Below are 13,807 nucleotides of genomic sequence, written 5' to 3' on the forward strand. Positions count from 1 at the left end.
AGTTCATCCCCTATAAAAGATATGAAATCATATTTTAGAGCCTTTGTTACTATTGCCAAGTATAAAGTAATGTGGCATTTCAACTGGGCAACTCATTTAATGGTGGTAAAGTACTCAAGTAGAAGATCTACATCTGGTGCTTGAATCAAGTATGAGTCTACACAATAGATGTTTCACAACCCTACAGGGACCAGTGGTTCTTTATGCCACAGGAACCACGTTCAAGCGATATGTGGGTCCTTCTTTGTGAGTTGAGCCTTCTTGTAGCTCAAATTTCTCTTTTTCCAACGGCTTATTGAGACCTCTGGTTTTGCCCCTAACTCAAAAGTGCACATCACTGATGATTAATATTGATCGTTTTACAGTGTCAGAGTTTTTTCACATTTCTTGAAAAGTTTCCAGTTGTTTGTACAACTTTGTTTTGTAAGTATTAAGATGCCTCTTCTACAAGTTATTTGAAATATGCTCTCGGCTGGCGAAAGCCAGACGTTCCATACTTAACAAGGACCCTGCTAAGACATAACATCAAATGCCGGCTTTGGATGAGACGTGGTTTCAAAATAAATAAAGCCTTAAAGCTGAGGAATTGCATACACACTGCCACGGAGAAAGAGGGAAAGCCCTCCAAACAATTTGTGGCATGTAGTATTTTCAATTCTTTCTCTTCTTGACACAAAGACGAGTGTCAAACAACTGAGGAGACGAACAGGGAGATGACAGAGAGGAATGGGAAAAAAAGAAAGAGAGCACTGAGGTGAGAGTGAAGAGGACCATAAGGGATTTTTCCATCGTGTGTGTGTATGCCCAAACCTTCTCAAAGACACACACACACACACACACACACACACACACACACACACACACACACACACACACACACACACACACACACACACACACACACACACACACACACACACACACACACACACACACACACACACACACACACACACACACACACTCTTTGCAAATAATGCATTAATTTAAAATTGACACATGCATTCCAAAATACATGCACCATGCACACTGTGATGCCCATACACTGAAATGCACGCAGATGCACACAGTATCACATGACTGCTCACTAACAGATACACACTCCTGCCACATGAATGATCTAGAGCCTGGAACTGAGGTGAGGGAGGAGGGAGGTATGTTGGCAAAAGAAGTTAAACAAAAAAGGCAGACAGAAAGAAGGAGTCCTGATTCCTACACAATATAAGCTCTGGGATCTTCAAACAAACTCGCGCTCGGGCACCATGGGGACACAACCAACAGAAGGAAGTATTCTGGGGGGCTGACCTCCCCACTGGCTGCTCTGCCTCTGTCCACAACCGCCTGTTAAATGGGTCTCCTAAGCACAACAATACAGACTTTGCCATAGCAATTTTGTCTGGCAATTCACTGGGCGAACTCCGCCTGGCTCACGCTCCCACATTCCATAGGTTGGCTTTAGCCAGCTGCCCGCCTCCCATGGCAGTCATGTTCCTCCGAAAAAGCAATACCCACTGAGAAGAAAAGAGAAGCCCAATCTATTCATCAATAAAAAAACAAAAGTTAAACAAACAGGTCTGTGGTAATGGCGAGGGAGGGTCACACATTTCCTTAAGCCTTTCAGGGACTCAACTCACGTAAATGTGAAGCTGAGACAACAGAGGATGATGACTTGGGGCCAGATTTGCATCCCTCTCCCGACGTTTGAAAATTCCTCAAAGGACTAGTATGAGAGATCCCATTTAAAATGCATGTTATCTGGCGTGAGCCAGTCAACCCACCATTCAACTCCCACATGATATATGCCAAAGTGGCTTGTCCAAATCACCATAGAAGACCGATTCTATCTGGAGATGAAGTTCGAGGCAGCAATAGCTCTAACATTGCGGAATGTTATGTCTGAAACTACCCCTCTAAAAACGATGTAGTCTATTACCCCCTGCTCTGTTACATGCAGAAAAGGAAAACAAATCTGATGCTTGGAAATCATTCATATAAAATAAATTCAAGTTTGATCTGATTTGGTCCCACTATGGTGGATGGTCAAGAAAAACAAAGAAGTCTCACCACAGGACGCTGACTTTGTCTCCACCAGCTTCACCCTTCGCGTCTCGTTACGAATCCTGTCGTCTGTTTTGTCCACAAGAAGAGCAACGTCATCGATGATTTCTGAGGGACAAAGAAAGAGAAAGAAACGGGAGGGAAGAGAAGGTCAATGGAGTTAATTCCTGCTTTGTATTATGTTGTTATCTGCCATTATTAAGACTTCATTGTGTTTTTTCTCTTTCATTTTCTTAGATAAAAGACCTCCCAATATGCCTAATAAATTACACTAAATTATAAAGTGAGAGACCTTGTGCAGAACCTGACATCAGAGCAGTCAACAACTTCAAACGGCAGAGGCAGCCAACACACAGACATGAGTGGCGGTGATGAAGGGAGTGGGCTGTGTGAAAACGCTCCTCGCTCCTTCAAATGGTTTCACTACTTCCTAAATCCATTCTGGATTTAATCAGGTCCTTATTGTTCATGTGTTTTAAAGACGAAGGCCCAGGCTTCAGGGACTATGCCTGGGCGTCCAAAGAAAGACAGTGTGTGTTTTGTGAGTGTATGTGTGTGTGTATGTGTATGTGTGTGTCTGGCACTGTGGCTGAGGTCCTTCTGCAGGAGTTCCTGACTTGAAGGTTGTCCAGATGGAAGTCTGTGTGATTTGTTAGTACAAGCAACTGTGTTGACATGTCATCTCCAGAGGTCTGGCCCAACAACAAAAACAGATAGCTGCTGAAAGATTTCCCAACTCTTGATTTATCAAGGTTAGGCATTACAAAGTGATGCTGGGTAGAGATTGTATTGAAATAGAATTTAAGCTTTGAATCAAAGCCCAGTCACAAAATGCAAATGGCAACCCATGACTTGCACAGTCTTCACATGCGCATCAAGGTAAGCGTAACACAACCTTTGACAAAAAAATGATTTCCTTTTTTAGGCCTTTTTTCCAACTCAAACAGGAGTTATAGGTCCTGTCCAATTTCCTTCTCAACTGAAAAGACGAAACTAAACCGAATAAAGTGGCTGAACAATAAAAAAAAGCCAGTGAAACAGAAGCCAAGACAGAGTCAAAGAAACCTCTGATCAGTTTTGCTAATAGGGTAAAATGGGGCTGGTACCTTTTATTGCTTCTATCTTCAGCAATATAGTAAAATAAAATGTTATCCATGTGAGATTTTTTCTTTTTTTTTGGGGAGGGGGGGGGGGGGGGTTCTGTGACCAGATTCCCACAGGTCGGCAATTGGGGTCATTTCAAGTTTTTGTCTTTGTGAGCACCACTGTCTTCAGCTTGTGTTGCCTTCCAATTGGACTGGTGGGAAAACCTGTTTCCTCAACTTAGAGCCATCACAGCTTGACAAGATAATTAAGTTGCATGAATAATTCCAGGGAAGAAAGTACAACGATTCAGTTTGTAGGGCCAGAGTTCGAGGGGACAAGGAGATGGGAGACGTGAGAGTGCTGTATTTACAGAGACCCCGGAGACTCCCACATCACCATCCAGGCATCAGGCAACGATTTAGAAGGAAGAAAGTCCTTCGCTGCATTTGTTTGGGATTGTAGCCCTGCAAAGTGGCCTTTCTCATCAATAGTCATTAAAGTCCCTTTGTTATCATGTTATATTTCTAACAAAATAATTTCCAATTTCCCACTTTTGTTTTCATGTGTGACAGCTGCTGGCCCTGACTTGGATCTGCCAGACCACAAAGAAGGGCCTGTTTCAGGCAAGAATTTTTTTATTTCTAATGCTATTACACTGGATAACCCTTCAAAGCCACACAATCATTTCATTTTTCCTGTTTCCTTGTTGCATGGGGATGCATTTCAATGTGCAAATTTTCCCTTTATTGCACAATGGACAAGATGTGCCCTCCCTTTAAATGCTAATTTACAAGTCCTGTTTATTTAGAAATGTTGAGAATAACGTTTTGATTATTTTCATGGCCACCATTATATTTTGGCGACTGACGAGCACTTTTAAAAAAACTCTGAGTATATCATGTCAATAGCAAAAATGATGTAAGTCTTACATAAATGAAACACATTATGAAAATCACTCAGAAACAACCTCCATGACTCTAAAGAATAAAATGATTAATAAAAGAGGAAATTGTTCAAGGAAAAAATAAACGGTTCATGATCCCAAGCCACCAGCTCATCTGTCAAACAAGACAGTGGCTCTATTCTGAGTCCAACTGAGAAGAAGAGACCCCCCACGAAGCAAGAGCTGAAGGAGGATGCATCACCCGGGAAAATACAAGGTGTCTACTGATGTCTACAAAGACTTCAGGCAGTCATTAGCAACAATTAGCATGCACATTACATTTTATAATCATCCTACAACACAGTATGGAAGACAGAGATAACAGCTTTAACCAGGGTACATGATCCTCTGCTAGACTACGGATACTTATGCAGAAAGAGACGGGAAAACCAGATCACTACTCTGTGTTTCTGTTACTAGCAGAGCTTTTTACTTAGACCAGAAACAATGTGCATAAAACCATGCCCTTCTTTGTACTTCTGTGTTCAGGTTCCTTCTGCAAGGACCCTGGAGCCTCACACCAATAGGAGACAGATGTTGCTCTCGTATGACGTCACCTACTCATGCTGCTATCTTCCTGCGTAATCTCAGCGCCATTTCATCTCAGCTCCAATACTTTGCAGGTTTTGTATAAACCTCCATTATCTGTGAACATCCTGCTCTCTAGAGGCTGAGTAGCAAACAGCTCTGTTTCCATCTATGTCAGTGGTAACATAGACACCTACTATCCTAAGGATCGACTGCTGCGGTCAAGTCTAATTGATTATTTTGATTCCAAGGTACAACTGGAAAATACTGAATACATTTTTTGTTTAAATCACGACCAGTTTAAGGATACCACTCGTCCTTTGTGTAGACACGCAGATACAGCAGCCTCACTTCATTCCTGGGGTTCATAGCTCGGCCAATCACCAGCCTCATAGTTGGACTGAAGGTGCTACATAGACACATTAGCCCTGCCAGCCGCTGTCTCTTCTTGGCTTAGCTCTTGTAATGCATTTAAATTGTTTGTATTTCTCTTATAGCCTGGATTATTTCTATGTTCACAAACCAACAAAATGATTGCCCTTTGTAGTGTAAGCCCAAAAGCCCAAGATACTTTCCCTTTCACGTGGAGCAGTGACTCATCTCCAACACATAGGATGGAATAAACCATTTTCTGACTCTGGTTCCCTCTTTTTTACATTGAGTATGGAATGAAAGTTACGATCTGAAAAATACATCATAACCATGTCACCTATAAAGACAGACAAAATCTCAAGTTTGCCAAGAGATTCGTTAAAAAAAAATTCAACAACAGAATCTATGACAAAGCACAGCCCAATGTTCAATGAGATTACGGCGTACTTCCTACAGATGACGTCACTGCAGCTGTCTTTCCCGTAATACAAGGACCAAATGACTCAGGGTCGTAATACTTCTTCAACCCGCAGACTAAATGGGCAAACTCTCAGGCCCCAGACCAGACTGATCTCAGACCAGAAGGGAATTTTAATTGAACCAGAGGTTTGACGGCCAGCCGGAGTCCTCTTAAAAATAGAAACCACCACCCCAGAAAATATACTGACTACTAATATAAATTGTGGCGAGATATTTGGAAAAAATACTCTCACTAGCAATAAGCTTGCTATTCATATCTGCCGGTTGCTACATATAGTAGGTCATGGTCATACCCAAAAATAATGTGACAAGAGGTCACTGTTTATCATACTTGGCCTGAGAAAATAACTGTGACGTAAAAGAAGGTGAAAAATGCTGTGTATTGAGTCTTTCATTTACTTCAAATATTATTTCATTTACCTTTTGACATCATTTAAGTATTATGGTATATATTTACTATCTGGTGCTAATATCTGAATGTTTTATCCCCTCCAAGCACCCTTCATATTGATCATAATCCACATCTCTTAGCAATTAGTAAGTTGTCTGATTCAATTAAGGAAACAACAAAACAAGCCATGTCCAAGGTCATTAAAGAACTGCTGAGCTGTGATACATTGTCCAGACCGACAAAGGCAAGTGGGGGATAAGGGCAACGGGAAAAAACTAATTGTCAGGTGACAGCACGGACAACAAACAGACCCAGATAGTATTGGTGAATGAATGTTGCTCATTGGGTTTTAATTATCGTTCAATAAATAGATCAGAGTGGTGATGACAGGCCGTCAAAGATGCAAAGGGAAAGAACTACTCAGAGCAAAAGGAACACAGAGCTTGTGTGTGAGTGCATGTTCAAGGTTCGAGGTTCAAGGATTCAGAAATGAAGCATTGTGTGTGGAATTTCCTCTGGTCTCATCTTTTAGGAAGTGATTCAGCCTGGATCCAAAGGCCATGCAGCACTGCAATGTCTGCGAGTACGCAACCATGACAGTGAAGGATCCTCACTAATCAACTCTTGCTACAGTCCAAAAATATCCATTTCAAAGCAAATCACATAATATTATAAAACCTTACTTAGTCAGACTTGACACCTGGGATGTTTGGGAGCTGGTCTCTATTTTAATTATAAAATTCCCGCATCCCGGATCTATACCCGCCTCGGGCCCCTGATTTGCTGGGGCGTATTTGGAAAGGATGCAGCAGCGGTGGCTTGGGTTTGTGTGTGTGTGTGCGCATGTGGTGGAGGCACTACCATAAACAGTGACACCCCAGTGTGGCTCCAGGATGTGCTGTATTAACTCTGTGTGTTATTGTAGGACTCATTCCCAGAGCGGGCACAGTGAACAGAGAAAATGCTTGTTTTCTCTATGCGATTTAAATGCAATCTGACTCAGTGGGGCTAATTCTGTTGTGCTTATTCAGGAGATGATTTCTCCCGAGGATATGCAGAAAGAGGAAAGTAAAGACAGACAGTTTCTTCCCCACAGAACCCACCTCTTCTATCCGTTGTTGTAGTGCAGAGGGGGACTGACCACAACTGTTACCAATTGGCGCTGGTGTGACTGACTGTGTATAGAGGGTAGTGCTCTGTTGCCAACCAAAACACACACACATCTCTGGACGTAACTGGAACTTCACTTGGCGAACACAGAGGCACTCAGCATGATAATACAACTCCGGGCAATTATGGTATTTACAAGAAGTTGCACAGTCTCGGAAAAGTTTCTTTCAACTTATTTCTCTGTTTTTCTTCTTCTTTTGCTCGGAGTTGCTTATTGTTACTCAACCTGAAGGCCTTTGGTAAGTTAGGATTAGGTTGAGTTTCAGTCAAAAGAGTTAAACCAGTTTTTCAAATATTTTAATTTCTGAAACTGTGTGATTTCTATCTGTGAAGGACAAGCCGGAGTATAGAAACAGTCCTAATAATGTTTTTGGCCAATCGGATATGTTAGGAGTGAGGAGTATAAACACAGACACTTTCTTCCTTTAGCATGCCAATAAAAATGTCAGTTTATTTATTCACACTGGGCCTCCTGTTGTTGTTTGAATATTCACACTGGTGATGGATAGTTAATGCCTTGATTTTTGCTCTGGTGTCCAACACCAATAGTTCAGAAAAAGCCACTACATTTCAACAAGGGGCCAACAACTCAAAATGTGATTCATTAGAAATCAGTGAATATTAAGTCACATCTCTCTGACTCAAAAAGAATATGATGCACTGAGAAGCTCACTTAAGCAGAGTTCACACTAGTAGCTGTCTTGAGTCATTCTGAGTGACCGACAAGGGACTGGCAGTGAGGGTCACATACTACACATCAGGAGAAGCCCCCCACTCATATGTCTGGTATACAAATACAAATGGAAAGTGAAACTGTGAGTTTGACTGATCCTCCTGCTCTGTGTCATCCTACATCCTATAGAGTGGCACATCAAGCTGGATGAGAGGTTAAACGGCCCAGTGGCCATCAGTTCTGTCTAAACGTAGCACAGTCTGCACCCGACCTGAACCCGATGGAGCTGCACTGAGTTGGTGTCACTCCGTTCCTCACATGAATGTTTAAGACTTGTTTTCCCCGATTACAGGCATGTGCTGCTTAAGAAAGGTCAGATGGCATCTCACCAATACATGTACCATGACCACCTTCTCCCTCTTCTGCACTCTGATTTGACGGGCTTAGCCTGAGCTGTCGCCAACTCTGACTAGATTTCCGATAGGCTAGAAATTTGATACGAGTCTATGACGCATATGCAAGACTCGAATCGCGTCTTCGAGGAGCTCATACATTGGGATTGGCCACTGCCAATCTAGCGCCAATCACAGGCTTTCGTTGGCGAGATGCAAAACGTGAATCAAACAAGATGTGAATGTGGCTCATAATGTTGCTAAACTTTTTAATTGCCTGCTTTATACAACTCCCTTGGAAATAGAGGAGGAACAACCGAACAAACTGGCAGCACATACGTAAACACGGACTCCATCTCACAATACACTGATCCATGCTTTATGTGAATAATGGTATAGACCTCACTCTGGATTACGTAGTGGGTCTTCTTGGCATCAATCCTGTTTTGTGTGTATTTTGTGTGCACATGTGCTGGTGGGGTTTGTGAGGACAACATTGTACACGCAATTGAGCCTCCAAACATCTGGCCTTCTGAAGTGCAGAGCCACATGTGTACAGATTAGTCTCACCGCTGGACATCATCACCTGCCCCCGGCCCCAATGAATCTCAGAGTCCAATGTTGTTATTCATATTGTGTGGCAAAACACTCTTTCAATGAAAACTTCGTGTTGGCACTGTCTTTGTCAAGGTTGAATAAATGTAACTTTACTACTCCAGCAGGAGCAGTCTAAGTCCACTGACAGCTGCAAGAAGCAGCCTTCCACCTCTGAATATTCATTTAGAATATAACTGATGCTGTTCCCGCAAAACAAAACAGTTAGTTTATTATCTAACTGCACCCTCTCCGACAAATCAGAATCAAGTAAAAAAATTGCAAGTTACTAAAACAATCCAAACCAAATCAGAGAAGGACTTTTAAGTATATCAGTATCAAATATCTGGAACAGTAGTGACTGACCACTTTGATGGTCATTACATATACGACCTCCACATTTCCAGCCTTAACACTAACCACTTGTGTGGCGATTTTTGAAATTGAAACCGGCTGCGGGTCGACAGAGAGTTTCACCTCTATAACCCTGCTATAAGATCCATCATTGAGAATGATGGACACCAAGAAGAATGACCAGCTGATGAACGACTTTCTCAAAGCTGAACCTCCATTTGAAGAAAAGCTCATAAATTGAGAAAAAAACTACACTCGTTCAAGTCGTAGCACATAGAGGACATGTTGTCAGGACTCTTAGGCATGTGATGAGTGAAATAGGTTTGCAATTTTGAGCTTGTTGACGTGCATATGATGTTCCGATACCATTTTGAATTGTTCCCTTCGTGACACCAATTCCAGTACCTTGACTTGATCGAGTACTGATCTGATACCGGTGCATTAAAAAATCAATACATAATAAGTGATGTGATCTGCCATTTGGAGGATGTATGATAAGGGTTTAAAAACAGTGCAAAGAGCAACAGCGGCGATGGGGAGAAGTCTGATCATCACTAGGCTTTCTGCCATTTCCCCTCTTATGTCCAGGTGCCACTGAACAATGTGTGCATGATGAGCATGAGGGTGCCAGCAGCAGCAGCAGCGGCAGCAGCAGCAGCAACGGCGGCAGTGTCGGCGGAGGCAGAGGCGGAGGCAGCAGTGTGAGGCAGGGACCACCCTGTCACTGGCAGAGCACCTCCAAACCAGCTGCTGTTACACTTCATCACTACCATCACACGTCATTAGCAAGGACACCCAAGAGGGCATATTGAGATGCTTGGAATTAATGAAAAATCTGAAACAGAAGAGGTTTGATTGAAAGAGGTTCATAGAACGTAAGAACAGTTAAGTTCTTTCCGGACTCAAACCCAGTTGTCGCTGTATGTACTGAGCAATCTGGAAATTGCGTTCTCCTTTAAATTATAATACCTTGTGAACATTGGCATTTCACCTGCTTTAATATGACTTCATCTGTAATGTCCCAACACAAAGTCTGGTCAACGTGATTGCAGACATCACTGTGTTGAGAAAAGTCCATTTTCCAGTTTCTTTCTTTTTCCCGTTCATTTTATGACAGTGAGTGATTTTATGGTTGCAAACTGAAACTGCGGTCGTTTAAAATACACCTTTACCAGAACTTTTCTAAAAAAAACCCGAAGATTGCACAGCCAATAAATAAAATTAATATTAAAGGCTTGAATACTCATTATCTCACCCTCCCCTGCTGGAAAAATTATGGTGACATTTCAGCCAATAGAATCTTCTCACCTAAATCGGTCACAGTCAGATTTATGATTTTTCAGTAAGACAATGACAATTGTAGGTTTTTACCTACTCCCAGATAGTTTTTTCAGCCCTGTCAACTTGTATGTTTGTTGGTTTATAAGCAAGATTTCACAAACTGTATTTCCAACAAAATTCGGTGGAAGGTATGAGTCAAGAAGAATGGATAAAGCTTTGATTCGGATCCAGGTCAGGAGGCAGATCCAGGATCGTTTTCACTTTCTTTAACGTTGCAAGATTGAATCTAACAGTCATTTACAACTCTGTTGTGTTTGTACCTAAGCAACACAGGCATATTTAAATAATATTACATATTAGTTTCATTAATTAAGACCAAGCTATAAACAGAGAGACCAAGAACATAGTGTCACTAACTGAACAACTTTGTGTTAATGGAAATGATCAGAGTCTAATAACTCAACCTCCCCTGTGGTGAGTGGAGCTTCCCAGCAACACGTTAGCTGGCCTGCCAGCACACTGACTGACTAAGGAGTTATGGAGGGACTTTGATCTTCATGCCAGACCCTGTTTCACTCATAATGCACTCACACGCATGGAGACACTGTGCTCTCACGCACAGACGCTGACACAAACGCATTTGTATACACACTCTGGCCTCAGAGCATTACGCAGACAGGCACACCCCGAATAGTGGAAGGCACACGCTCACGCTTCCCGGATATGACACGCTTCCCGGATATGACACGCTTCCGACAAGCATTTGTGTCCCAGACAGTGTTAACCCACGCGCTGTTCAGAGGGGGAACAGGAGCAGGAACAGATACAGAGCTGTATCACCCCTGGTGCAGATGTTCTATTGTGGAAAAACATAGTTCAGGGCCAGCTGGTATTTATCTGCTGAAGATCAGTGGGGACGCGGAACATGAAACATCACCATGTTGTTGTTCAGCCTGGAAATCTGGACTTTACTTTGGATCATGCATATGCATGATCGTCCTTTAGAAGACTCCTTCAATGTGGATCTTAAGTTCAAAGTCCTATTCAGTGGTGCCTCTGATAGAGAGGTCTATTAGGAGCATGAAAACAATAAGGAGTAGAATATAACAAGATAATAAGCAGGTGTAACAACTACCATCCTGTGGTTGTATGATGCCTCCGCCAACCAGGGCAGTTTCAGTCTACAAATACAGGTTTTATTTCGAGATTCACATGAGATCATCGTGACCTTTGGCCACTGAAATATAATCAATTAATCTCTGAGTAAAAGTGAAAACAACAACATGAGGTCACCATGACCTTGACATATGACCTTTGGCCAACAAAATCAGACCCATTACTCTTTGACTCCAAGTGAATGTTTGTCACAGATTTGGAAGGATTCCCTACAGGTGTTCTGGGGATTATTGCATTCATAGTGCAAACATGTGTTTTGAGACCCTTACCCGAACCCAAGTGACCATTGAGAACCAAATTCCCATCTCCTCATCCTTGATCAGTCAAACTGAATGCCCCAAAGGTGTTCCTGAGATATTGTGTTCACACAAATGTGACGGACGAACAGACATAAAAACAAAAAGCCTCTGGCCACTGTGTTTCGCCGGCACGATGCACTATAACCTTATAAAGCTTGCTTCAAACGAAGTTCAAGTGTTATAATGGATTTGAAAATCATCACATTTAGGCATGGCAGTATAGATTTATGCAGATATCAAACTGTTGTTCAGAAGCCACACAAGATTACACTTGCAAATGAACAGCAACATGTAAAAGTGTCACTAAGCAAGGAGAATGTGAAAAAGCATATTGTTGAAATCAGAGAACATGGCAATAAATACAAAAGCCAGCGTAACATATGCATCCAACAACTGTTTTTATCTCTGTCAGTTGTACACAATCTCGTGTACCTGCCATGCCAATCGTGTATTCTCATACCAAAACAAGAATGATCAGGGTTCATACACATTTTGACCAATGGATTTCCATGACTTCAATAACTTTAAACCAAATTTCCATGACCAAACATTTTGTGAAATCTCGGTGTTTACATAAAAAAGGGTTAGGGTTAGGACAACATTTTGTATTTAAGCTAACAATGAGAATTTCAAAGCATACAGTATACCTTAAATTACACAAATGAATGAGAGACAATAGTTTAATTAAGGTCTTTCTCTGTAACCCATGGCATGTACTTTTCTATTTGTAGCCAAGCATGGTTAAATATACACTTCCCTGGCATAGTGCATTATCCCGCCTGCTTCCCCACCAAGCTTTTCAATTAGTATGAGAGCGTATGCCTGCTTTTATTTTGAGCGTATTTCTTTTAAAAGAATATGAATTATTTAAAACACAGCATAATGAACGACATGAAATTATGAATATAACAAATTTTCCATGACTTCTCCAAAACTTTTGGGATTTAAATTTTTTCAAGCACTTTTCCAGGCCTGGAAATAACAATTTAACAATTCCATGACTTTTCCAGGTTTTTCATGACTGTAGGAACCCCGAAACGCCAAGAAATGTCCAACACTTGTGGTTCGGGATGTACAACACGTGGGACACTTGTAGGCACTTAACATTATAGCAAAAATGCCTAGAAATGTCCGGACCAATCAGAATGAGCCAGACACTTCTAGGCACTTATCATTGAGACAAATGCCCAGAAATGTCCCACTCTTGGTGTTATGGATGTACAATATGTGGACACTTGTAGGCACTTTACATTAAACCAAAATGCCTAGAAATGTCCCACACTAGTGGTTACAGAAGTGCAATACTTGGGACACTTATAGGCACTTATCATAGTAGCAAAATACCTAGCACATAATTGCTGCAAATCTTTGTGAGCATGTGGTGTATTTAGGATAATTTCACTCTACAGATGGAGGCCAGAGTAAATGTTTGGCCAATAGCACGGCTGAAACAACTTCCCATCCTGAGAGGAAACAGCCTCCCACATCGCTCGTGGACAGCCAGGAGTGGTGCAGGGCACTAAGCAAACAGCCAAAATATGATGCAGGGAGAACATGCACCACTTTGGGCCACTGGCACTGACCCTTCGACTCAGAGAGTAAAACCACATGCATACGCACAAGTCCCATGAATGAATAACACACACCAACAGCACAGCACAAATCTCATGTACTGTCGCTGTTTGACTTGCTGCAGTCATTTAAACAGCTGCACCTACAGCCGTCATGGAATTGCCCAGCTTCTCCAGCTGATGAGCGAATAGGAGATGACGCTAAGTCAAAGACATTTTCAAACCCTGTGTAAGATCCTACAACTTCCTGGTGACCCATGCAAACTTGCATCTTCCCACCACCACAACACATCTACCCCACAGATGAAAAAGCACAAAGCCATGAATCATTTCATTAGGTAGTTGAAAGCATGAGTGTTTTCACTGAGGTTCACAACTGGTCAGGGCCTCTACTGCCCACTAGTGGCTTCATGCGTGGGCTGCATGAAGGAGAGAGTAG

General features: G+C 42.0%; 1 protein-coding gene across 1 annotated transcript in view; it reads right to left on the reverse strand.

The window, feature by feature from the left end:
- Window positions 1-13,807, reverse strand: part of stx8 (syntaxin 8) — a 39,181-nt gene that overhangs the window by 6,210 nt on the left and 19,164 nt on the right. Inside the window, exon 7 of the mRNA XM_062388741.1 lies at window positions 2,065-2,166. Within this exon, the coding sequence (XP_062244725.1) occupies window positions 2,065-2,166 (102 nt within the window). The remainder of the gene's footprint in view (window positions 1-2,064; window positions 2,167-13,807) is intronic.

Source organism: Platichthys flesus, chromosome 5 (assembly GCF_949316205.1).
Source record: "Platichthys flesus chromosome 5, fPlaFle2.1, whole genome shotgun sequence".
NCBI lineage: Eukaryota > Metazoa > Chordata > Actinopteri > Pleuronectiformes > Pleuronectidae > Platichthys > Platichthys flesus.